A 25,782-nucleotide genomic window follows, 5' to 3' on the forward strand; every position below is an offset into this window, starting at 1 on the left:
AAAGGTCATGTCAGTCAGCCATCGGGGATGGGGGGTGATGAGGGGCCATGTGCAAAAATGGTCCAGGGGTGGGTTGGAGGGGGCATAAGGGGATCAGTAATGTTGGCGAGGGGGGTCTCCAATGTCTGTGGGAAGGCAGGGGATGGCTTTGACAAAGGGTCGTGTGAACTAGAAACATCAGCTGTTTTCCCTCCGCACAGATGCTGCCAGACCCGCTGAGATTTTCCAGCATTTACTCTTTTGGAGGGGGAGACTGCGTCTGCTCTGGGGGGGGGGGGGGGGTGGAGTTGGGTGGTGGGAGTTGGGGGGGGGGTGGAATGGGGGGTGTATCTGTCCTGGGGGGAGGCTGTATCTGTCCTAGGGGGGATGTGGCTGTACCTGCCCTGGGGGGGAGGGGGTAGACTGCATCTGTCAGGGCTGGGTTGAATTGTCCCGGGGGGACTGTATCTGTCCCGAGGGGTGGTGAGGCTGTATCTGTTCGGGAGGCAGAGGGGGGAGAGGGGGTTGGTGGTGGCGGTGGGGGAGGCTGTACCTGTACTGGGGAGGTGGGAGGTGGGAGGCTGTATCTGTCCTTGGGTGGGAGGGGGAGGCTGTACCTGTCCTGGGTGGGGGGGGAGGCTGTATCTGTCCTTGCGGGGTGGTGGGAGGCTGTATCTGTCCCGAGGGGGGAACAGCTGTATCTGGCACGGGGGGACAGGGTGGTGGGGGTGGGAGCTGCGGTGTCTGTATCTGGCCCGGGGGTGGGAGCTGTGGTGTCTGTCAGCAGAGTTGGAACTTTTTCTGCTTTTCCTGTGCATGTGGCTCTCAGTAAAAAGTCTGACAACACCAGGTTTTAGTCCAACCTATTTATTTGATAATATACTCGCAAGCTTTCGGGTTAGCCCCTTCGTCAGGTGACTAACCCGAAAGCTTGCGAGTATATTATCAAATAAATAGGTTGGACTAAAACCTGGTGTTGTCAGACTTTTTACTGTGTTTACACCAGTCCAACGCCGGCATACCCACATCATGTGGCTCTGACCTGCGTTGAGGCCTGTCTGGCGAGTTAGGCCCTGCCCACTGCCTCTAGTCTAGCCTATATTTTCAAAGATCAAGTGCAAAAGATTGAGCATGAAAACTCACTTGAAACTCTCCCATTTTCAAACTAGCTAGACACTCAGAAAAAATCTTGTAAAATTCCACCCAGTGTGAGAATGTAGCTGTGTGCTGAGAGGTAAAACTTGTGTAAGCCAAGTGTTTGATTGACTTCACCACTGGGTTTTAGTTTTAGTTCCCTGCACATCGCATTGCCATTTACTTTACCCAGCTGAGCTTTGGGGTCAGACTGTTTTTTAATCATCTCCCCGAGTGGGCTGGTGTCAAATGTATACTCCTAAGAATAGTGATATTTTACAACATTCATGGTATTGTTCTTTGATAAAAGATGTTCCTGTTGTTATTTCTGAACTCTGTTTTCATTTTGACTTGTCTCATTAATGCAAAGCTACACAAACACCAACCTTTGCGTGTTAGGGGCACAAAGAGTGTTGTGTGTGTGTGTGGGGGGGGTGGGGGGGGGAGGTGAGGTGGTGGTGTTTGGTGTTGTGTGTTGGGGGGAGGATATGCTCTGTGTGTGTGTGTGTGTGTGTGTGTGTGTGTGGAGTGGTTAGTGTTGCATGTGTATGGTGGGGGGTAGTGCTGTGCGTGTGTATGTGTGGGGGGTTAGTGCAGTGTGTGTGGGGGTGGGGTTAGTGCTTTGTGTGTTTGGAGGGGGGTTAGTGCTGTGCGTGGAGGATGGGGTTAGTGCTGTGCATGGGAGAGGGGGTTAGTGCTATGTGTGGGGGGGGGTGGTTTGTGCTGTCTGTTTATGGGAGGTTGGTGCTGTGTTGGGGGGTTAGTGCTGTGTATGGGGGGTGGGGTCAGTGCTGTGTGTGTGGAGTGCGGGTTATGCTGTGTGTGTGTGTGGAGGGGGGATGGTTAGTGCTGTGTGTGTGTGGAGTGGAGGTTAGTGCTATGTGTGTATGTGGAGGGGGAGTTAGTGCAGTGTGTGTGGAGTGGTGGTTAGTGCTGTGTGTGGAGTGGTGGTTAGTGCTGTGTGTATGTGTGTGTGTGTGTGTGTGTGTGTGGAGGGGGGTCAGTGCTGTGTGTGTGTGTGTGTGTGTGTGTGTGTGTGTGGAGGGGGGTCAGTGCTGTGTGTATGTGTGTGTGTATGTGGAGGGGGGGGGGTTGGTGCTGTGTGTGTGTAGGGGGCGGTTAGTGCAGTGTGTGTGTGTGTGTGTGTGTGTGTGTGTGGAGGGGGGGTCAGTGCTGTGTGTGTGGAGGGGGGGTCAGTGCTGTGTGTGTGGGGACATTTAGTGATGTGGGTGTGGGGTACCTGCTGTGTGCGTGTGTGTATGTGTGTGTGTGTGTGTGTGTGCGCAGGGCAGGATGGTTATGCTATATGTGTTGGGGGATGGGGTTAGTGCTGTGTGTGTGTTGCGGGGGGTGGTTGGTGCCATGTGTGTTTGTGGTGGGGATTACTGCTTCGTGTGTGTGGGGGGCAGGGGGGGCTTAGTGCTGCCTGTGTGTTTGAGGGGGTTAGTGCTGTGTGTGTTTGGGGGGGGTTAGTGCTGTGTGTTGGGGGGTCAGTACTGTGTGGGTGGGGAGGCTAGTGTTGTATGTCTGGCTTGTGTGTGTGTGTGGGGGTGGGGGGAGGTTAATGCTGTGTGGGAGGGTGGGATTAGGGCTGTGTGTGTGTTGGGGTGGTTAGACCTGTGTGTCGGGGGACGGTTAGTGCTGTGTGTGCGAGGATGGTTAGTGTTGTGTGTACTGGGGGGGGGCTAATGCTGTTTGTGTGCTGGAGGGGGAGTCAGTGCTGCGTGTGTGTGGAAGAGAGTAACTGCTGTATGTGTCTGATTGTGGGGCAGGGTAGCTAATGCTGTCTGTGGAAGGAGTTAGTAGTGCTTGTTTGTGTATGGGAGGGGTTAGTGCTTGTTTGTATGTGAGGGAGGGATGTTAGTGCTGTGTGTATATGGGAGGGGGTGGTTAGTGCTATGTGTGTTGAGGGTGGGGTTAGTGTTTTGTGTGTGTTTGGGGGGGGTGTTAGTATTTTGTGTGTGTGTGCAGGGGGGTGTTAGTGCTGTGTGTATTTGGCAGGGGGTTAGTGCAGTGTGTGTGTGGAGGGTTAGTGCTGTGGGGGGGGGCGCGGTTAGTGCTGTGTGTGTGGTGAGGAGGGTTAGTGCTGTGTGTATGTTGGGGGGGTCAGTGCTGTATGTGGTGGGGTTAGTACTGAGTGTGTTTGTTGTGGGGAGGTTAGTTCTGTGTATGTGTTGTGAGGGGTAGTGCTGTGTGTGTGTACGTGGGATTCATGCTGTATGTGTGGAGGGGGGTTAGTGCTGTGCGTGTGTGTGTATGTGTATGCGGGGGGGTTAATGCTGTATGTGTGTGTGTGGGGGGGGTAGTGCTGTGTCTGTGTGTGCAGGGGTTAGTGCCATGTGTGGGAATTAGTGCTGTAGTGCTGTGTATCTGTGAGGGTTAGTAAAGTTTGCGTGGGGGAGATTAGTGCTGTGTGTGTGTGCGGGGGGATTAGTGCTTTGTGTGTGTGTGTGTGTGTGTGTGTGTGTGTGTGTGTGTGTGTGTGTGTGTGTGTGTGTGTGCGCGGGGGGATTAGTGCTGTGTGTGTGTTGGGGGGGGGAGAATTAGTGCTGTGTGTGTGCGCGGAGGGGTTAGCGCTGTATGTGTTTTGGGAGGAGTTAGTGCTGCGGGCTCAGGGTGGAGCAGTTGGGAGGAGAGGGGGCAGGTTTCGAAGCTTGTTGCAACGTGTTTTTTTAATATCTCACAAGTTACATTGAACTGGTTAGAGTTTACTGACTAGGTGATGTCTGACAAATTAGATTGATGTCTTGAGGGGCCCTGAATGCAACTATGAGCCTGGTATGGAGAAAGACATAGTGGGCTTGCCTTTAATCCAGTAGCTAACACAGTGGTTACCACTGGTGCCTCCCAGCACTAATGACCCAGGTTCGATTCCCACCGTGGGTCACTGTCTGTGTGGAGTTTGCATGTTTCCCCATGCCTGCTTGGGTTTCCTCTGGGTGCTCTGGTTTCCTCCCACAATCCAAAAGTCGTGCTGGTTAGGTGCATTGGTTATGCTACATTCTCCCTCAGTGAACAGGTGCCGGAGTATGGCGACTAGTGGACTTTCACAGTAACTTCATTGCAGTGTTAATGTAAGCCTACTTGTGAAACTAATAAATAAACTTAAAATTTTAAACGTTTTCCTATAAGCCCCAAAGAGAGCAAAGTACGTCTGTGAATGAGAAAATTAAGCATCATTCTAAGTGAAAAACTCAACTCCCGATTAAGAATTAATCCCTTCTCAGCTGGTGTTCAATCAGCCATTGTTGGCACAGAGCTTTAGCAGCAAGTGTTTGCTGGACCTCGGTTAGTACGACACTGTCCCTCTAATATTTGTTGAAGTCCACACATTGTACCACTAATATATGCACAAGTCTATAAAACATCCCCTCACTGTATGCGCAGACTCATACAGCTCTTTTAATACACGCTGAGCCTTTACAATGGCAATTTTAAACTACAGCGCAATCCACACAAAGCTCTTTTCATAGAGGCTTAGGTCTATACAATGCCCTTATTGCACATGCCCAGATGCAGGCTATGTTTAAATACACGTGGCAGTACACTGCATCTTTGTTACATGCTGCTTTACATAGAGATTGAGTACCCCTCCTCAATATAAGCAGAAACCTTCCTATACAGCATTCTTTAAATACACAACAAACTATACAGCACTTAATTACTCTCACTAGTGTCCCATTCAGAGATGCGAGTGAAAGAAAGCAAGAATGTATGCTTCTATTGCACCACTTACAATTTTATGCTTTCACAGTATTTTGTGAGGCACTGTTTTAATGTAGAAAGCAAGTTCCCTCAAGCTGCAATGTGGGAGTGACCAGATCATGTTAATGCAGATTGAGATGTGTACAATACTATCCTTACAGCTGGGATTTTATCACAATACATTTCATTTGCACTCTGCAAAGTGACAGTTTTTATAGGAGACTGAGTCTCATATGCAGTGAAACTCACATCTGTATACGTGCTATGAGTGTGAAGGAAGCCAAGGGATCACAGTTACCCCTTGAAGACGATATCAATACATTAGTGACCATGTGGAACATCCACCCCATTGTCCAAGCCACCAGGGATAATATTGAATGTCTAGCCAGGGGAAACTCTGTTGGAAGTTCATAGCAGAGCTGCAATGTAAATTAATCTCCAACTGTAAGGCACAATGGTTAGCAGTGCTGCCACATAGCGCCAGGGATCCGGGTTCAATTTCGGCCTTGGGTGACTGTGTGGAGTTTCTGACTGTATGAGTTTCCTTCGAGCACTCTGGTTTCTTCCTACAGTCCAAAGATGTGCAGGTTAGGTTGATTGGCCATGTTAAATTGCCCCTTAGTGTCAGAGGGACTAGCGGGGTAAGTACATGAGGTTATGGGGATAGGGCCTGGGTGGGATTGTTGTCAGTGCAGGCACGATGGGCCAGATGGCCTCCTCCCGCCCTGTAGGGATTCTATGCTCATGAAAGACGACTTGAACCATCTAGCAACTGGTTCCTCCTGAAGTGGCCCTCAGGATAGTTGACCACTTGCTGGTTATGATTGGAGGTTTTGGAGCTGCACTCAAATTTCCTCTCAAGCTTTAAATGGGTGAGAAGCCTGACTCACTGGCTTAGGGCCCTGGAAGTGTGCACAGAAGGTGGTCACTGTTATGGTGTAACACTCTTATTGCAGACCTATCTACTGTTGAAAAGAAACTGCAACAAACTGCGAGATATATAGAAGATACAAAAGATTGAATCAGAACTGAAGGGGGTGTAATTGGCTGACACCAGGGTGTGAAATGGTCTATTAGCAAATTGTCAGCAAACTTTTCAGCACATCAGTTTTTATTTTCCATTGACTTGGGAGAAATCCTGCCAGAACTTTTCATTTCAATTCAAGTGAGCAGGAGAATGAGACAAAGAAAGGAATCAAAAATTGAATGATTGTTCTGTGAACTCCAGTGGACAGGAAATCCGACATGGTGAAAAATCAACAGGCAATAAGCCAGTGTCAGAAAGTTGCTGTGGAATGATTTTGCCCCTAAATCTTTCAAACTTCCACTGACTTCCAATCATTGTCCATTTAGTGTGAAGTAAAATGACAGCATTGTAGGCCCACTCATCCAACCCCACTCATTGACCAACTGACCCTCCCCTTTCCATCCTACATCACTGACCAACACCAGCCTCCCACCTCTCCACTGACCACCCAACACGCTTTCCATTATCCAACTGAATCTGCCACTCCCCCCCACCCCCACCCCCACCACTGATCACCTCGCACCACTTGCTCTTCCCCCCCACAACGTTGACTGTTCAACCCTCTCCACTGATCACTCAACACACTCCCCATTGTCCACCTGACAGTCACTCTGACTATTTGACTTCTCCCCACTGACCATCCAATCCCATCTAGCACTCACACCCAATACCCTCTCTGTTGCCCATTGAACAGCCACCCCAACCATCTGACTCTTTCCCCACTGACCATCCAACACTGACAACCCAACAACCCCCTTCATGGACCAACTAAGCCCCCCCATTGACAATCTGAGCCCCCTCCCACACTGATTGTCTGACTCCCTATATTGACCATCCTACTCCCGCGATGCCCATCTGAACCCCGATCAAGTGAAGACCCCATTTCACACTGACCATCGGGCCTTCATTCCACTGACAATTGTACATCCACCCCCTCAACTGTCAACATGAACACTAACCTGCACTCACTCCACCTCCCTCCCCCACCCCAGCCCCCACTTTGTCTTGATTTCTCAGAGTAGCTGGACCTTGAAACTTCCCACTTTCCTGCAGCTGGTGCTGGAAAAGGGAGCACGGCTTCATTTCAGCTGAAAGAAGGCCTTGGAAATGGCTGCATGTTTTTATGGTGAAGGAAAGTGTTAAATTAAAAGCGGAGGAATTTAGAGTAGCTAAGAGTAGTGGGTGAGAAGAGGATTGGGAGAGGTTTAAATGTCAACAAAGATTGACAAAGAAGTTGATAAAGAAGGGTAGGAGAAACTATGAAGCTGGGCTAGTGCTTAATATAAAAAAGGATAGCAAGAGTTTTTATAAATATATAAAAAGGAAGAGGCTGGCTAGGGTGAACGTTGGTCCTTTAGAGGATGAGAAAAGGGACCTAGTGGGAGGGGATGGGGATATGGCTAAGGTATTGAATAACTTTTTTGTTTCTGTCTTCACGGAGGAGGACGTGAATAATTTGCCGGGTGTTAGTGATGGAAAGGTGGTAGGACTGGAGGGTCTTAATGACATTACTGTTACTAGAGAGGCGGTGCTCGACAGACTGGAGGGGCTGATTGTGGACAAGTCCCCAGGACCGGATGGAATGCATCCGAGGGTTCTGAAAGAAATGGCGGAGGTGATAGTGGATGCCTTGGTGATTATTTTCCAGACGTCGCTGGATTCCGGGGAAGTGCCGGAAGATTGGAAAATGGCTAATGTTACGCCGTTGTTTAAGAAGGGTGCCAGGCAAAAGGCGGGGAATTATAGGCCGGTTAGTTTAACGTCTGTGGTAGGTAAAATGTTAGGATCCGTCATTAAGGAGGAAATTGCGAGGCATCTTGAAGGGAATTGCTTGATAGGGCAGACGCAACACAGTTTCATTAAAGGGAAGTCGTGTCTGACAAATTTACTGGAGTTCTATGAGGATGTGTCTAGGGCGGTGGATAGAGGAGAGCCGGTGGATGTGGTCTTTCTGGATTTTCAGAAGGCGTTTGACAAAGTACCTCACAAGAGGTTATTGCAGAAGGTCGAGGGACATGGAGTTGGGGGTAGGGTGTTAGCGTGGATAGAGGATTGGTTGTCAAATAGGAGGCAGAGAGTGGGGGTCAACGGGTGCTATTCGGATTGGCGGATGGTGACTAGTGGAGTGCCCCAGGGGTCGGTGCTGGGGCCTCAGCTTTTTACCATTTATATAGATGATCTGGAGGAGGGAACCGAGTGTAGGGTGTCGAAATTTGCTGATGACACCAAGATTGGGGGAACGGCAAATTGTGCGGAGGGTGTGGAGAGTCTGCAGAAGGATCTAGATAGGCTGGGCGAATGGGCCAGGAAATGGCAAATGGAATTTAATGTTGGCAAGTGTGAGGTGGTCCACTTTGGTAGGAATAATGGTAGGAAGGACTATTACTTACGTGGAGAAAAACTGCAGCAGGCGACGGTGCAGAGGGACCTCGGGGTCCTTGTGCATGAGTCGCAAAAACCCAGCTTGCAGGTGCAGCAGGTGGTCAGGAAGGCGAATGGGATGCTGGCCTTCATAGCGAGGGGGATTGAATATAAAAGTAGAGAGGTCTTGCTGCAGCTGTATAGGGCATTGGTGAGGCCGCAGCTGGAGTACTGTGTGCAGTTTTGTCGCCGCACCTGCGCAAAGATATTTTGGCCTTGGAGGGAGTGCAGAGGAGGTTTACTAGGCTGATGCCGGAGTTGAGGGGGTTGAGCTATGAGGAGAGGCTGAATAAACTAGGCTTGTACTCGTTAGAGTTTAGAAGAATGAGGGGAGATCTCATTGAGACGTATAAGATGATGAATGGGACGAATAGGATAGAGGTGGAGAGACTCTTCCCGCTCAAAAAAGACAGTAGGACTAGGGGGCACAGCCTCAAGATAAAGGGGGGACGGTTTAGAACGGAGTTGAGGAGGAACTTCTTCACTCAAAGGGTGGTGAATCTCTGGAATTCTCTGCCCGTTGAAGTGGTGGAGGCTGCCTCGCTAAATATTTTTAAGACGCGGGTTGATGGGTTTTTGATAAGAGAGGGGATTAAGGGTTATGGGGAGAGGGCGGGAAAGTGGAAATGAGCCACGACAGATCAGCCATGATCTTATTGAATGGCGGGGCAGGCTCGAAGGGCTAGATGGCCTACTCCTGCTCCTATTTCTTATGTTCTTATGGAGGCCTGAGTCAGAAGCTTCTTCACATCTCACTCAATTTGTCCATTCTGCTGGCCTATCTATGTCCTTTTCAGTTGATTGGTATCATCCTCACTGTTTACCTCAATTCCAGGGTTTGTCTACTTATGTATTGAAATAAATACTCATGTAGTTGGTTAGTTTAGCTTTGAAATTATTGAGGTGTTGGTTTGTTCAAGCAACAGCAGGTTCACTCTAGACAACTGAATTGGACATGTCTAGGTGTCACCCTGCTGAAGCCACAAACATTCTCCCACTCAACTCCTACGCATCAGTTCTCATACATCATCATTATGGAAGGTGTTATTTACGCAGCCCCACACTTTAACTCTTATAAACATCAATCTCTACTATCCTCCAATCGGGGAAAAAAAACAAATATTTCCCTTGACTCACGCTTTTTGTCCTTAAGGTTGTGAACCCTCATGAGTCTCCATTTTGTTAACCAGCTTTTTATGTTGCCTTTATCAAATGCTTTCTTAAATCCATTTAGACAACACCCATTCCTTTCGCTTCATCAACCCTCGCTGTTAATTGACTAAAACATTCAATTTGTTAAGTATAATCTACCCTTTACAAATCAATGCTAGATTGCCCTAATTCATTCAAATACCTATTAATTTTTTAATTGACTATTGATTTTAAAGAAATGTTAAAATGGCCAGCCTGGAGAAGGCCCTACATTCTTCCTAGAGTAGGTGTGCCACATTTGTCTCCAATCTCTGGCACCTCCACTGCATCTAAGGAAGATTGGAAGATTACAGCAAATCTTTCCTGTAATCCCAAGACCAGGATAATGCTCTGGGATCCAGGTTCGAATCCCACCATGGCAGATAATGAAATTTAAGACTGGGGTATTACAGCAAGTCTTTCCATTATCCTCACCCCAACAACCTGGGATGTGGACCTTCCATATCTCCTTTCACAATTATTCCTTTGGGGATCCAGCTACACCTCCTTGCTAGCAATGAGCTGGAGAATACTTTGCTTCATATTAGCATGCTGATGAACTGTCAAGCTGAAATTATTGGTCATCCTATTTAAAGTGGCATTCATAGTGTACTGAAGGAAGTGGCTGAAGAAATAGTGGATGCATTAGTGTTCATCTACCAAGATTCTATAGACTGGAACGATTCCTACAGATTAGAAGGTAACTAATGTAGCCCCACTTTTTAAAAAGTGAAATAGAGAGAAAATGGAATTATAAACCAGTAAGCATGGCGTCAGTAGTGGGGAAAATTCTAGAATCCATTTGAAAGATTTAATAGTAGGGCACTTGGTAAACAGTGGTAGAATCAGACAGAGTCAGCATGGATTTATGACAGGAAAATCATGCTCGACAAATCTACTGGGATCCTTCAAGGATGTAACTAATATTTGGACTTTCAATAGGCTTTCGATAAAGTCCCACATAAGAGATTAGCATGTAAAATTAAACACATGGGATTGGAGGCAGTATATTGAGATGGATAGAAAACTGGTTGGCACACTGGAAACAAAGAGTAGGTATCAACAGGTCTTTTTCCAAATGGCAGGGTGTGACTAGTGGGGTAGCACAGATATTAATACTGGCGCCCCCAGCTATTCACTATATATTATATATATATTACTGATTTAGATGAAGGAACTAAATATGTTTGAGACAAATGTCTCCAATCTCGCTGTAAAGATTCACACTGTCTGGGATGTCTGCCAGTATTTTGTACATTCTCTGCTACTGCTCTGCAAGTATTCAGTTTGCTAATAGCCCCAGAAGTATAGCATCAGCATCCAGCTGAGCGCGGTTCATAGAATCCCTCATCCCCTCCGTGTGGACTGTATACAACTTGCCTGTTTCTGCTCACTTGTGCTGTCTGTGTGACCAGGTGAGAGCCCAGCTATCCGCCTGTCTGGTCCCACTGTGCTGGTGCATTGTGTGTGCACCCTCACGAGTGACGTTTGATGAATTGTCATTCTCCTGGGACACCTTCAGTGAGACACTGAAAGACCAATGGGAGATTAAAGACATAATTTAAGTGGTATAAATGTTTTAATTGGCCATGATGCACTTTTCACTAGTTGCTAACCTTAAGTCAGTGAATGCAGTCTGATATTTAACTTGTTTGACTATGAGGCCCTCACCCCCTCAGCTCTGAATGTCAAGCCAGCTCTACTGACGTCCAGCACCATCTCCCCTGCATCTGTTGGTTGCAAGATTACTGACTGGCTACCTCCAGCTCTCCCTTGGAGTTCTGTGCTCTCATCTGCATTGAGTGAATTAAGATGCCAATGAGTGAGAGCAACAAAGTCTGTTGAATGGATAGGAGGATTTGCTGAGAGTATCTCTGAGGGAGAGAAATAGGGTAGAATTTTATGGGATTGCACTTGGTCATTGAAAAAATGGTGAGGACTGTTTCTAGCTGCTGTAGGCAGTGGGCTGGGCTTAGTTTGCAAGCCAGCCTGTAGAGGGAGCTACTGCGCATGTGCAGACCTCTAATTCTGCACGTGCTCAATAGTAGCAGCAGGGCTGACAGACAAAGAGAAAGCTGTCAGGCCCCTGCTACTGCAGGCAGCTTCAACACAGTGCCACCCCCCTCACAATTGTGTGGGCCCATGGCTAATCGCAAGCTCTGCAATGAATAGGCATCTAGCACCCGCCATTCCCCAATGCCACCCAGACCGATCGGGCCCCCCCTCTTCAATCCATTCGCAGTAGAAAGTGCAGGCTCTCGTCCCTTCATGCTCTACCCTCAGGCACTGCCAGTAGCACCCCCCCTTGCCCTCAGCCTCTATGGGGGATACCTCAATGTCCTCCAGTTCCACTGGTAAGGCCAACACGACTGTTCCCTGTTTGTGGAGGGCAGGTGTTTTTCTCACCAGAGAGAACCTCTCCCAGTGAGGCCACAAAGGCAAGCGAGCCCGGACGATTGAGTGCTGGGCTCACTAAACAGATGTAAATTGTGTTTTAAGTACATTATTCAGCCTCTCGCCCATTTCCAACAAGAGGCTGACATCGCTGGAAATCCGCTCTCATAAAAGCGCGAGAGCCAAGAATCAGGCATGATCCTCATTTTTCAGCTGTTGTGCAATTTTACCAGCTCACTCCACCCATTGGTGGTCAGGGTGAGCTAGAGAAATTCCACCATGTTACATAAAGATGTGTGCAAGGATCAGTGAGATTTGTTAGAAAGTACATAGACACGGAGTAAGGGTCCAAAGTAAGATGGTGTAAGGAGTGATGTGCTGGAGTAGGTTTGAGAAGGCAGAATGAGAGGGTTATTGTAATGCACACAACAGGATACAGGTGAATGTGCCACCATACTTACCTTTCCTTCCTTGCTTGCTTAGGCCACTAAACCATCTTGTCATTGAATCCACAACTGTAGTTGCAAACTCCTGCTGCTGATGTCAGAGACAAACTCCAGCCATACCTTCTTGTTTTCACAGGCAAGTTCCTTCCTCCTGGCATTAGGAATGGTATCTCCCCATGGTCCTCCCAGGACCACATCCGTTAAATGGGAATTCAAATGCAATCTCTGATTATAGTAACTTCCACACAATGATAGGTCTCAAATGATGCAGTGACATTTAAAATGATACACACCATAAGTACAGCTTTCAAACCTAGAATGTGTTTGGAAACATTATGATCATAGAACCCCGACAGTGCACAAGGAGGCCATTTGGTCCATCAAGCCTGCACCAAAAACAATCCCACCCAGACTCTATCCCCATAACCTCACATGTTTACCCTGCTGATCCCCTGATTCTAAGGGGCAATTTAGCATGGCCAATCATCCTAACCCACACATCTTTGGAGTGTGGAAAGAAACTGGAGCACCTGGAGAAAATCCACATAGACACTGGGAGAACTTGCAAACTCCACACAGAAAGTCACCCAAGGATGGAATTGAACCCGGGTTCCTGATGCTGTAAGGCAGCAATGCTACCCATTGTGACATCTAAATGTACTCCACACTTTGTTTCAAAACCCTTTTCAAAACGATTAGACCATTCTCAATCTGCACAGACCTTTAACATCCCAATCCAGTTGATTTTCAGGTGGAAAGAATTGACCACAGCTGTCAGGTTACAGGCCACCAGCACCAAACCCAATTGCAAAGTCAGGAAAATAGCTTTGTTGGAATTGTGGTTCTAATCTCCATCCCTATGTCCCAGACAGAAACTGCTTTGAAAGACCACAAAACTCGTAGTTATTACTGCTTGTTCTGAATCCAGCTTTTTATTCCCCCTCCATTTGTAAAACTATTGATACCACAAGACAAAATGAAAATTGATTTCAGTGATGAGAGAATTTGTGTGCCAGCAGAGAGGTCTGTGAATGAATGGGGTTGAGTGTACTCATACAATGGATCCATTCTCCTGCAGAGTGAGTGTGGAACATGACTTCTATTGACCAGCAATTTTACACAACTGTTTCCTTTTTTGATTGCTGAGAATTAATCTCCAGTCTTGGCAGTTTAATTGAACAGTAGGTTTTCAGGGCTGGTAATCCGACAGGAGTGAGTGACAGCAGATGTTGCCCTTTGCTTATTGACTGGTGAATCATACTGCATAGCTAACAGAGTGAATGCTAACAGCTGCACTTTACAGCACAGCAGGAACACCGAGCAGCCAGAATCCCGTTCTCGCTCCAGAAAGGACAACTCACATTAGAAATATATCCCACCTGCTGGAATACAAACAGCCAACAACAATACAGAACATCTGAAATCAAAATAAACAGTAATAGCACTTTCAAATTACTGCACTCACTCAATAAATGACAGTTAGAAAACATTGAATATAATGAATGGAAATTGCAAAATGTACTATACACACTGGTGCTCTTGTCACACAGAGGAAGATCACAACGGACACCTCCAGACGCTGAAAGATGCCCTCATAAGAATGGGATAAGGCGCTCAACTCATCAATCGACAGTTCCAATGCGCCACAGCGAAAAACTGCACCAACCTCCTCAGAAGACAAACACGGGACACGGTGGACAGAGTACCCTTCGCCGTCCAGTACTTCCCTGGGGCGGAGAAGCTACGACATCTTCTCCGGAGCCTTCAACGTATCATTGATGAAGACGAGCATCACGTCAAGGCCATCCCCATACCCCCACTTCTTGCCTTCAAACAACTGCACAACCTCAAACAGACCATTGTCCACATCAAACTACCCAGCCTTCAGGAGAACAGTGACCATGACACCACACAACCCTGCCACAGCAACCTCTGTAAGACATGCTGGATCATTGACATGAATGCCATCATCTCATGTGAGAACACCATCCACCACGTACACGGTACATACTCTTGCAACTCGGACAATGTTGTCTACCTGTTACGTTGCAGGAAAGGATGTCCCGAAGCACGGTACATCGGGGAGACCATGCAGACGCTACGACAACGGATGAATGAATACCACTCGACAATCACCAGGCAAGACTGTTCCCTTCCTGTTGGGAACACTTCAGCGGGTCACGGGCATTCGCCCGTCATCTTTGGGTAAGCGTTCTCCAAGGCGGCCTTCACGACACACGACAGCACAGAGTCGCTGAGCAGAGACTGATAGCCAAGTTCCGCACACGAGGACGGCCTCAACCAGGATCTTGGGTTCATGTCACACTATCTGTAACCCTTGTGACTTGACTGGGCTTCCAACATCTATCTTACTGTCTTGTCTGGAGACAATATACATCTCTTTAACCTATGCTGTCTCCACTCACATTGTCTGCACCTTTAAGACTTGATTAGCTGTAAAGACTCACATTCTAATCAGTATTCTGTAAACTGTGTGTGCCTTTATATGCCCTGTTTGTGATCAGAACTCCCGCTCACCTGACGAAGGGGCAGAGCCCCGAAAGCTAGTGGTGTTTGCTACCAAATAAATCGGTTGGACTTTAACCTGGTGTTGGGAGACTCCTTACTGTGTTTATCCCAGTCCAACACCGGCATCTCCACATCATGATTCCCTTGCTCAGGCAGTTGTCACCTTAAACTTCAAGAGGCCAATCTCCAGTGCCTCACTGAAGTCATTACATCCCTTTTCCCATCAAGTCCGAGGAATCTCGGCTGTTCGCATGTCTCATGAGTCTCTTTCAACGTTTCAGCACTGGCCTGGATCCTCCAACTCGGCATCTGATGTGGGAGGAGCATATCTAACAGGCACCCGTCTCTTACGATGCAAGTGTCAGAATTCTAGTTTACCCGCTTCATCGAGCGACAGGAGGGTAGCCGCAGCTTCACGTGCAGTGCCCATTTTGGACTCCAAGGCTCTGACTAAAGCCAACAGAGAGACGGAGCTGGTCAGGCTGGGAGGACACTCCTCAGTTTTCAGCCCACTGGCATAGTTTGCTCCAGCACAAGGTGTGATTTTGAGGCCTGCGTGTATTCTATAGGATACTGACTCTGTCCTGGACTCAACTGTTCCAGATAACCATTGGGGCAATTTACATAATTCTTCACCCAAACTTTTTCACCAGCCTCCAATTGTCTCTCTCGGCTATTATTGTTGTGACCTTTGTGTTGGGTTTCTTTTCTACCTCCCCCAGGTTTTGGAAGATCAAACTCAATCTAGTGCATTGTTGTTTGCCCTTGAGCAAATCTGTGGGCGCTATACCTGTAATAGCATGGGGGGATTGTCCAATAATCAGGTAACTAATGAGAATGCTTGGTGTCCATTGAAGCTGCCAGCTTTTAAAGTCTGCACTGCTCTCTCCACAAAACCATTCAACAACAGATGGTATGGTGCCTTCCTGAGATGTCAAATCCCATTCGACTTCATGAAGCTGGTGAACTCCTGGCTGGCAGAAAACATCCCATTGTCAGAGACCAGCATTTCCGGGATCCCATGTGCCAAAATGGAAGTGCAAATTTTCTCTGCTATTATTGTTGTGTTCACCGAATGCACTTGGAGTGGGCATCCACTATGACCAAGAATGGCGAGCCATGAATGGGCCACATAATCCATATGCAACTGCATGGATTGTCTCCCACGGGTGTAGAGAGTGCTGGTGGCAACCACACGCGCCACTATGTCTGCATCCATTCCAGGCCACCAAACATAGTCTCTTGCCAATATCTTCATTTTGGCAACTCCAGGGTGTCCATGATGTAGTTCACAGTATGGAATGTCACAAATAACGAAGGAAAGAGGCGCGATGATGAAAAAAGTACTGATAACTACCCTGATTCGGAACAACCACTTGTGCCCACCATATACAGTGCTCCAATCGATAGTTGTAAACCGCCAATAATAATGGCCACTGCTGGATACAGGCTGATGCTATCAGTGGCACTGTTTTGTCCTCTCTTAGTAACCCCAGTAGCGGCTTGTGGACGGTGACAATCACAAATTCCCACCCATAAAGTATTGATGGAATTTTTTTAACCCAATTATTACCACCAACCCTGCGTTTTCAATGTAGGTGTACTTTCTTTTTGCTGTAGCCAAGGTCCTGGAGGGATTTTCTATTGAATGTTCCTCTCCATTTGGCCATCTACGTGCTAATACAGTCCAAATGCCATATGGAGATAAATCGCAGATTCACACTAACCTTTTTCTAGGATCAGAATTTGCTAAGACATTTGACAATGACAACTGTTGCATTATCCTGTTCAAAGCAAGGTCTTGACGGGTGAACTTGACTCTTTTTTTTTAGCAGTTGATATAGTTGAATGAAGATGAAAGCCAGGATTAGTATGAATTTTCCATTGTACATCAGCATTCCTGAAAATGACTGCAACTCCTAGATGGACATGGGAGCTGGGATTCCTTTCGCACATACACCTGGTCCCCCAAAGGTGTAGATCCGACTTGTCCACTTTGTAGCCCGGATAGCTCACTTTAGGTACCAGGAAGATGCAACTTTCCTTTCTTAGGCACATGCCAGTCCTTGAAAAATGGCTCAGAGCTTCCTCCAGGTTCTGAAGGTGTTCTGTCTTTGTTTTACCCGTGATAAGAACATCATCCAGAAAAAAGGCCACCTTGGGTAAATCTTATAACAAACATGTTTTCCATTGTTCTCTAGAAGATTGATCAGGCCGACGATATCCCTAAAGGTAACCTTGTGTATTGTTAAAAGTCCTTTATAGTATTGATTGTGGAATATTTCTGCAAATCCCCATTCAGCTGCAGCTACAAACAAGCATGACTCATATCGAATTTTGAGAATAAGTGTCCCCCTGCCAACTTTGCATATAAATCCTTGATCCGGGGAAATCGGGCATTTGTCTAACTCTGAATAATGGTTTATTTAAAGTCCTTGACTGTAATATCTGCCTTCAAAGTAGGCACAATCGGTGCTGCCTGTTTCGCCAACTGGACAGGTTTTATAATACCTTCTCGTTCCAGTTTTCTAATTTCTTTTCCACTTTTTCCATAAAAGCAAACGGTACTGGTTGGGCCTTGTAAAATCGCAGGACTGCGTATGATTGATATTTAATATCGCTTTGGCTCTTTTATCGTTCCTAGCCCTTCTTGGAAAACTTCTGGGTATTTGAGCAGGACTTCACTCGAGCTCCATTTTCTAACTGGAAGATGTTTACCCAACCCAGATGGATTTCTCCAGTTGTGCCTCTTTAGGATCGTGCTTGAGCCTTCCACTACCATTAATGGTAGCCTATCCAGTTGCTTTCGTAAGAGACGGGAATAAAGGTTGTATCCACAATTCTCAGAGCTCCCCTGTATAAATCCTCAGTCTTGGTTAAGGCTAAGAATTGAAGTCCAATATGAATTTTACTGAACACTGATTCTCCTACCACAGATACAGCTGCACTTGTATCAACCTTTGTTGATATGGATGTCCAGTTAATCTTACATTTGGACATTGCCATGCAAGTTAATTGTTGTATGTCAGATATAGTTGGTCCTTCAATGATGTGTACTCTTCTGGACACTGGCCTACATGTCTTTTTCCTAAATCCATCTCTTGAAGGCTTACTTTGTTGCTCTGACTCTGCATACCAGCAACAATTACAATGCCTCGCTGGGCGGGATTCCGAAGGGACTGTTGACTGTCTAGTCAAAGCTTGGCTTTACTTTGGGCCATACTGCGGGCAGACCTGGGTCTACTGGTATCCGCATACTTCCTGAGGAAGGCTATGTAATTATCTGTGCTCAAGTTGTGGTCCCCAACCTCAGTCAAACTGGCGTGGATGTCCACTTCCATCGGGATAACTTGCAACACATACGCTCCACTCATAGCATTTTCCAATGATAAGGCCACCTGTAGTCCCTGTTTGATGTCCAGTTGGGATTCCACCAGACATTTTTGGATAATTACATTATTTATCCACATACCAAATGATCTCTTAGCATCTCAATAAGTGTTAGCCCAAAGTCACGTGTGGTCATCAAAACCTTTTAGGAAATAGATTTCCTCATCTTCCGGAGTGCCGAGTAAACTGGTACATTCTCAGGATCAGAGGTGGCTTAGAGTCTTAATATTCCCTCACTAAGTCAGTTAAGCTGCAAATAACAGCAAATGCCGATGGTCCACAAATGGTGATTGATCCATTGCTTTTCATCTGCCACAATGTCATTGCTCTAAAAAAGTAACACATGCATTCAACATATTGGACCCAGTCCTCCACAACAGGGACAAAAGAGTCCAGTTTCCCAAATAGAGGCATGATGCCCGAAAATGGCTTACCCCAAGCTAAGCTGGCTATTTGCAGCAAATTCCTTAGGGTCATCCTTTTTGCTCATCGCCACTGAAATAACTCCTCAGAAGCTAGTGTCCCTTCACCAGATTCCCTTTATTTACAAAGTCTATTCCACTCCTAGAGTGCTTTAGGTGCAAAGGCAGAATCAGGAATGCCGTAAGACTGGACACTCCCATATTTATATACAGGTGACGCTCCCTGACTGGGCAGGCCATTATGACCCCAATCAGGGACATCTTTTAGTGATGACCCCAAACAGGGATATCTCCTCCTGTTGAACCAAAGAAACAAAGTCAAACTAACTTAAGGACAATTCAAAAAGGGCAGCTCCTTAAAAGAAGGGGAACCGCCCAAAACAAATAAAGACAAAGTGGAAAGGGAATGTAAAACATCAAATTAAAATGTGATTAAAGGGGTCAATAATACACCCCGGTCCCTGCGGTGCCCAGCAGGCACGGAAGGCTTCAGTGGACACCGCATGCTCCCTTTCCAGAGATTACATGAATATAGCCATGGTAAAGGGGCAGACAGTCAGGTTGGATGATTCCCCTCAATCACCCGCTGCCTGGACCAGTAGATGGCAGACATCAATCAGGGAGATCATACTCCAAGAGACCAACTTCCTGGGCCTTGTTCAAGCCATTACAGGGAAGCTTCTGGAAACAGTTATTGAATTAGTAGTCACATGGAAAAATATGTGTTGATTAGGAAGAGCTAGCATGGATTTCTAAAGGGGAAATTGTGTTTAACTTAGTGGACTTTTTCAAAAGGGTAACAAAAAGGGTCGATGAGAGTAATATTGTTGATGCGGTATACTTGGTGTGATGCTACTGTGCCTTTTAAGTATATTATAAGCATATTCTCTGGAGTTATAAGCAGCCCTGTTATTTATATTGGGCACCTAGTTGTCTGAAATAATGTACTTTTATTGCTAAAAATCCATATAATGGGCCTCTTGTTCATTTTTAATTTAGACTAATGCGAAATCCTGGAGTTTTACGACCCTTTTGAATTATCTTGTTTGCAAGTGATTGACAGGTCAACATTAGGTGGTTCCTTCCCAGGGTAATCCACGAGTTACTTTCAGTTTGGCAGAAGCTGTTAGGACTGCAGACTGCAAGTAATGTTTCTATTTATCTCTCTGGTATTGGAAAGTTAGCTTTTTGTGGCTGGCTAGCTAGTTAACTAGTAATTAGAGGTAAGGATTGCCTCTGTTTCTCAAGGTGGGCTGAAAGTTCCAGAAGGCCTCAGCATTTTCAACTCAACATCCAAAGGAGTAATCCACAGCAGGGTTGGAAAGCAGCAAAGTCTAGCATCATGTGAGCACACTTATTTTATGTGCTAAACCTAGGACAGGGTGTATGTTTATAGGGCTTGGTTGAAATAGTACATTTAGCTATTAAGGTATATACAATATCATGGTTGTTTCTTTTCTTGTTTGTAATTGGTAAAAAGTATTGCTAACTGTCTTAATATATGTTAACTGTACTCTTAAATAAACTCTGTTTGATTAAAGCTCCCTAGTGGATCACTTGAATCATACCTGGAGTTAGTAATCTAACGCTAACCCTAGCCAATCTTCAAAGTGCAAAATTAGGTCTCGGCTGACTTCATAAAACACCTTGGAGTTTCTCAACTGGATTATAACACTTGGACTTTTAAAAGACATTTAATAATGCAACACAATAGACTTGTGAGAAAAGTTATAGTTCATGGAATAAAACGGGGCAGTAGAAAAATGAATATAACATTGGCTGTGTAATAGGAAGCAGAAAATACGGTCAACGGATACTTTTCAAGCTGGAGGAAGATTTCTCGTTGCGTTTGGTACAGTGGCACAGTGGTTAGTAGTGTCTCCCAATGCCAGAGACCCAGGTTTGATTCTGGCCTTGAGTGAGTGTCAATGTGGAGCTTGCAAGTTCTCCCTGTGTTTGTGTGAATTTCCTCCGGGTGCTCTAGTTTCCTCTCACAGTGCGAAGATGTGTATTAGACGGATTAGCTATGGTAAATGCATAGAGTTATGGGGATGGGGGAAAGTGGACCTGGGTAAGATGTTCTGTCAGAAAGCCAGTGCAGACTTAATGGGCTGAATGGCCTCTTCCTGCACTGTAGGGATTATATGGTTCCCCAGGGTTAGTATTGGGACGCTTGCTTTTCTTATATATTTTGGAGATTCAGATCTTGCTGTGCAGTTGACAGTTTCAAAGTACGTGAATGATACAAAGCTTGAAAGTATTGTAAACAGTGAAGAAGTGCAGAACTTCAAAAGGACATAAACAAGTTGGTGAAGTGGACAGATGGATGACAGATGAAGTTCAATGTGAAGAAGTGTGACGTGGTGCAGTTTGGTAGGAAGAACATGGAGAGACAGTATAAAACAAGGGGTAAAATTTTCAGAGGGGGTTCTGGAGTGCAGGGATGTGGGTGTATAGTTACATAGATCATTGAAGGTAACGGGATGGTGATAACCACGAAGGGCATGGGGGATCATCAGTAGATCTTCCTGTGAACTTTGTGGAGTATGAATTCCCTTATTGAACCTCACCGAATGGGAAGTGAGCAGCAGGAGCTAAAAAACCAGTTGCTGTTACACAGATTTTGTTGTAGGTCCCAGAGTACAGATTTGCTTGCTGTAAGCCGTGAGTGCAGCCCTTCATTTTGGTTTCTGTTGTGGGAAATTCTTTTAGGTGGCCTGATTAATTTAAAGACTAAATCTTTTCATTAAAGATTTCAGTTTATAAAGGCAAAACATTTTACTCAATTCAGTGAAATTCTTAAACTAGTTTTTATTAAAACATTGACATGTTAGAATCAAAAACATTACAAATAAACAATATTCAGACAAACGTACAATTAAGACAAGACAAATCCCATTTTGGCCAAAATTGGAGATCAGGAAAGCCTGTGTAGGTGGATACAAAATGAGAATAGGCCAAAACAAGATTTGTCTTGTTTTAATTGTATGAATTTCTTAATATTATAGTATATAATATTAAGTTGTTATTCAGGCATTTCAATGTATTGATAAAGATTGCTTAATTGAACATTTTCCTTGAATTAAATAATTTTTTATTGCCTTTGTGAAAGTAAAATGTTAAATCAGGCCACCTTGAAAGAAATTCCCACATCAGTTTCTAATAAAAGGTTTTTGGTGATGGGAAATTGGATGAATTACTATAAGAGCAGTTAATAAAGCATATAGTATTCTGGGTTTTATTAATAGGGGCATAGAATACAAGAGCAAGGAGGTTATGCTGAACTTATTCAAGACACTGGTTAGACTTCAGCTGAAATGTTGTGCACAGTTTGGATGTCACACTATAGCAAGGATGTGAAGGCACTGGAGAGAGTGCAGAAGAGGCTACAAGAATGGTTCCAAGGATGAGAAACTTCAGTTATGAGGATTGATTGGAGGGGTTGAAACTGTTCTCCTTGGAGAGAAGAAGGCTGAAAGGAGATTAGAGAGAAATGTTCAAAATCATGAGGGGGCTGGACAAAGTGGATAGAGAAAAACTGCTCCGATCATAAAAGGATTGAGAATGAGAGAGAACAGATTGAAAGTGATTTGCAGAAGAAGCAAATGTGATGTTAGAAAACAATTTTCACAAAGTGAGTGGCTTGGGTCTGGAATACACTAACTGGAAGAGTGGTGGAGGCAGGTTCAATCACAGCATTCAAGAGGAAAATAGATGATCATTTGAATAGAAACAATATGCAGGGGTTTGGGGGAAAAGGCAGGAAAATGGCACTAAGCTCAATTGGAGTGCAGGTGCAGACACAATGGGCTAAATGGTCTCCTTCTACATCGTAACAATTCTGTGATTTGGATAGCCCTGAATAATGCTCATTTCTTTTTCAGATCAGTCAAGTACTGGGAAATGAAATGAAATTTGCGATGCGAGAGCCTTTGGGTCTCAGGTACAACTTTCATTGTTACAGGAGCATGTGCTGATTTAGCACAATGATGATAGTGAGAGGGTGCAACTGTGCTCTGTTCTCTAGGGCAATGTACCAAACTGCCCACTGATGTCCCAGTGTGAAGGATCTCTGCACTGGATTGGATCTGGGATCATTATTGCCAGTGAATCCACTCTGGCTATTTGTCATATTTGTCACTGTGTCAGTAGTTATCCAGCCTGGAACCAGCAGAGTGTAGCACACTCCATACTTCACGGTGCTAGCCATGGCTGAACAGTGACCCTCACGGCCAGCACACTGTGGGTTCAAGTCCCATTTAGAGAGAAAACTCAATGCAGTGCTGAGCTGAGTGAGTGTGAGAGACACCCCTTTTGGGTGAGATATTGTACTGAGGATCAAGTGGATAAGATTTGGAGCAGTGGAAGGAAATTGTTCGCAGTAGCCTGCTCAATATTTATCCCTCCATCAGCACAATAGAAACACTTTGACATTGCTGCTGGGGAGCTTACTGTGTGTATGAGCTGTCTGATATGATTTCAAAACACACTGCACTGGCTGGGAAGCTCCCCAAGACATCTGCTGATCATGAAGACACTTTCCTCCTCACTGATCACCCACTATCACACCAAATAGTCACAGAGTGCAACCAGTGAGGGAGGAGGGGGTGGGGGAGAAGGAGGTGGGAGGGAAGGAAGTGGCGGAGGGAGATGACGAGGGGAAAGTGACGGAGGAAGGGAATGGGGAGGAGGAGAAGGGAGGAGGAGGAGGGAGTGGATGAGGTGGAAGGAGTGGAGAAATGTGGAGAGGGTGTCAGTGGAGGGGAGGTCGTGGGAGCAGGGAGGGAGGAGGTAAGAGGAGGAGTGGGGAGGAGGATGAATAGGGGTGGAGAGAGGAGGATGACGCACTTGGGGAGAGGGATTGGAGAGGAAAAGGAGGAGTGAATGCAAGAAGAGGAGGAGGAAGAGGATGAGTGGGGAGGGGGACGAGGAGGAGAAGGAGGCACTCGGAGAAGGGGAATGAAGAGGGGAAAGGGGAGGAGGAGTGAGTGGAAAAGAGGAGGAGAAGGAGGAGAGAAGAGTGAGAGACAGGAGGAATGGAGCAGGAAGAACATTCTGAAGAGGGGAATTTCTATTCTGGGATAGGAATGCTCTGGTACCCTTTCCTTGGCTACAGAATGGGTTCTGGATAATGTTGCTGTGGGTTTAGACAGCCTGCTGTTATTGTGCCCACAGTGTGTGGTTTGTGTACTCATTTGGACAGTGGCTTGGAATGACATTGAACCAGAACAGACATAATAACCAAGTATGGCAGTGTAACAATGCCCCTTCACAGACTTCATTAGAAACAAAAAAGGTGTTTATTAATAAGAAACTGTACATAGGTGTGCAGCCACCCAGCTGCCCAGTCACTACCTGCCTGCTACATCCCTTTTGCCTCGGAGAGGACTCCACGCTGATTCCTCACTCTGACTCCCAACTTGTTCCCAAGCCAGGTGACCCTTATTCTGCTGTATTGCCCTTCAATCACCACAGGCAGTGAAAAAACAGCTTAAAAACTGCATTTCAGAATAAAATCCAAGCTGGGAGGGTGAGGGTGTGTTGTGGCAATGTTAAAGGGGGCACGCAGTCTCTGCAGGACCAACTCTGCTCTACACACAGTCATCGGACCCTCACCCCTAACGTCATCCCTACCCTCATCCCTATCCTCACCGTACTCTCACTGCACCCTCATCCCCATCCTCACTCCATCCTTGCCCCACCCTCATCCCCACCCTCACCCTACTCTCACTCCACCCTCACCCCCATTCTCACTCCACCCTTGACCTCTCCCCCCCGCTCTCACCCCATCCTCTACCCCCCACCCTCTCCCTGCTTCTTTGCCCCCTGCCCTCAACCCCTGCCCCGCCCTCGCCCCCACCCTCACCCCCTGCCCTTGCATCCCCGCTCTTGCCCCCTGCCCACACACGTCCTCACCTCCCATCCTCACCCCCATTCTCACCCCTTCATCACCCTCACCTTCATCCCCCCCACCGCCCCCCGCACTCCAGCTACTTTCCAGATCCAAATTCAATAACGTTAGATCAAGCCAGGATGTACTTAGTCTTTGGGTGTTTTTCTTTTATTTCTGTTGACACATCTGTCAGCCCTAATAAAGAAGAGGCAGAATCACCTCAGTCCTACATCCCCAAACAAACAATGTGATAACAGAAAGAATCTTAATCCATTTAATGACAATGATTAACTTGTGCCAGATTGTGAATCCGCCTGTACGTGTGTCTGCTTATAAATGTGTGTGCGAGCATCATTGCGTATGTGACTGCATATGTGTTACTGTTTGTGTCACGGCATGTGAAAGACTGAATTACTTCATGTGTTTTTGTGTGACTGTGTGTATCACTAAATGTGTGTGCGCACGTGTGTACGTCATTACCCATTTGTGTATGTCATGGCATGTGTCAGTACCCATGTGTGCATCAATACTGGTAGATGGATTTATGTATTGTTCACATCCATGGGTGAAATTTTACAATTCTGCACAACACAGGAATTGTAGCGGGTGGGACACGCACCATGCAAAGGTCTGTTGGGTGGGATTTTCCAACCTTAGGGCAAGCGTGGCTGGGAAATCCTACTCTATTGTGAGATTGCATCCGTACCTGTCTCTCTGAGTGCACTAATCACTCTGATTTACTCTCTTTAGGATATGGCAACTGATGTCAGCCATCATTTTCAGTGTTGTTGCCATAATGGTGAGTTTACACTTCTTTAACATTATTTACTTTGTGAAACAAAGACACACTGGAGTGAGTGAATGAAGGCCTATGAAGAGGGGGAGGGAGGGCAGGTTGGTGCACAGTGGTACTATCACTGGACTAGTAATTCAATGTAAAATGAATATCTGGAATTCAAAGTTTAATAATAACCATAAAGCCATTGGCGATTACTGTAAAAATCCATCTGGTTCACTTTTGTCTTTTTGAGAAGGAAATCTGCTGCCCTTACCTGGTCTGGCCTACATGTGACTCAAGGTCCATGATTTTGGTATAAACCCGTGATAAGGAAGGTCTGCAAAGAAAGAGATAATCTGTCATCAATGTCTAAGGAAATAAAGGAGGATAGCAAATCGAAAGAAAATGTATACAAAATGGCAAAGATTAGTAGGAAACTGGAGGACTGGAAAATCTCTAAAGGTCAACAAAAA

General features: G+C 46.1%; 1 protein-coding gene across 1 annotated transcript in view; it reads left to right on the top strand.

Moving 5' to 3' along the window:
• Positions 1 to 25,782, top strand: part of LOC145344475 (tumor protein p53-inducible protein 11-like) — a 134,860-nt gene that overhangs the window by 94,308 nt on the left and 14,770 nt on the right. The window contains exons 3-4 of the mRNA XM_080191623.1: positions 22,523 to 22,581; positions 25,282 to 25,330. Of these exons, the coding sequence (XP_080047749.1) occupies positions 22,523 to 22,581; positions 25,282 to 25,330 (108 nt within the window). The remainder of the gene's footprint in view (positions 1 to 22,522; positions 22,582 to 25,281; positions 25,331 to 25,782) is intronic.

Source organism: Carcharhinus amblyrhynchos, chromosome 6, assembly GCF_965287045.1.
Source record: "Carcharhinus amblyrhynchos chromosome 6, sCarAmb.v2.hapA, whole genome shotgun sequence".
Classification (NCBI taxonomy): Eukaryota; Metazoa; Chordata; class Chondrichthyes; order Carcharhiniformes; family Carcharhinidae; genus Carcharhinus; species Carcharhinus amblyrhynchos.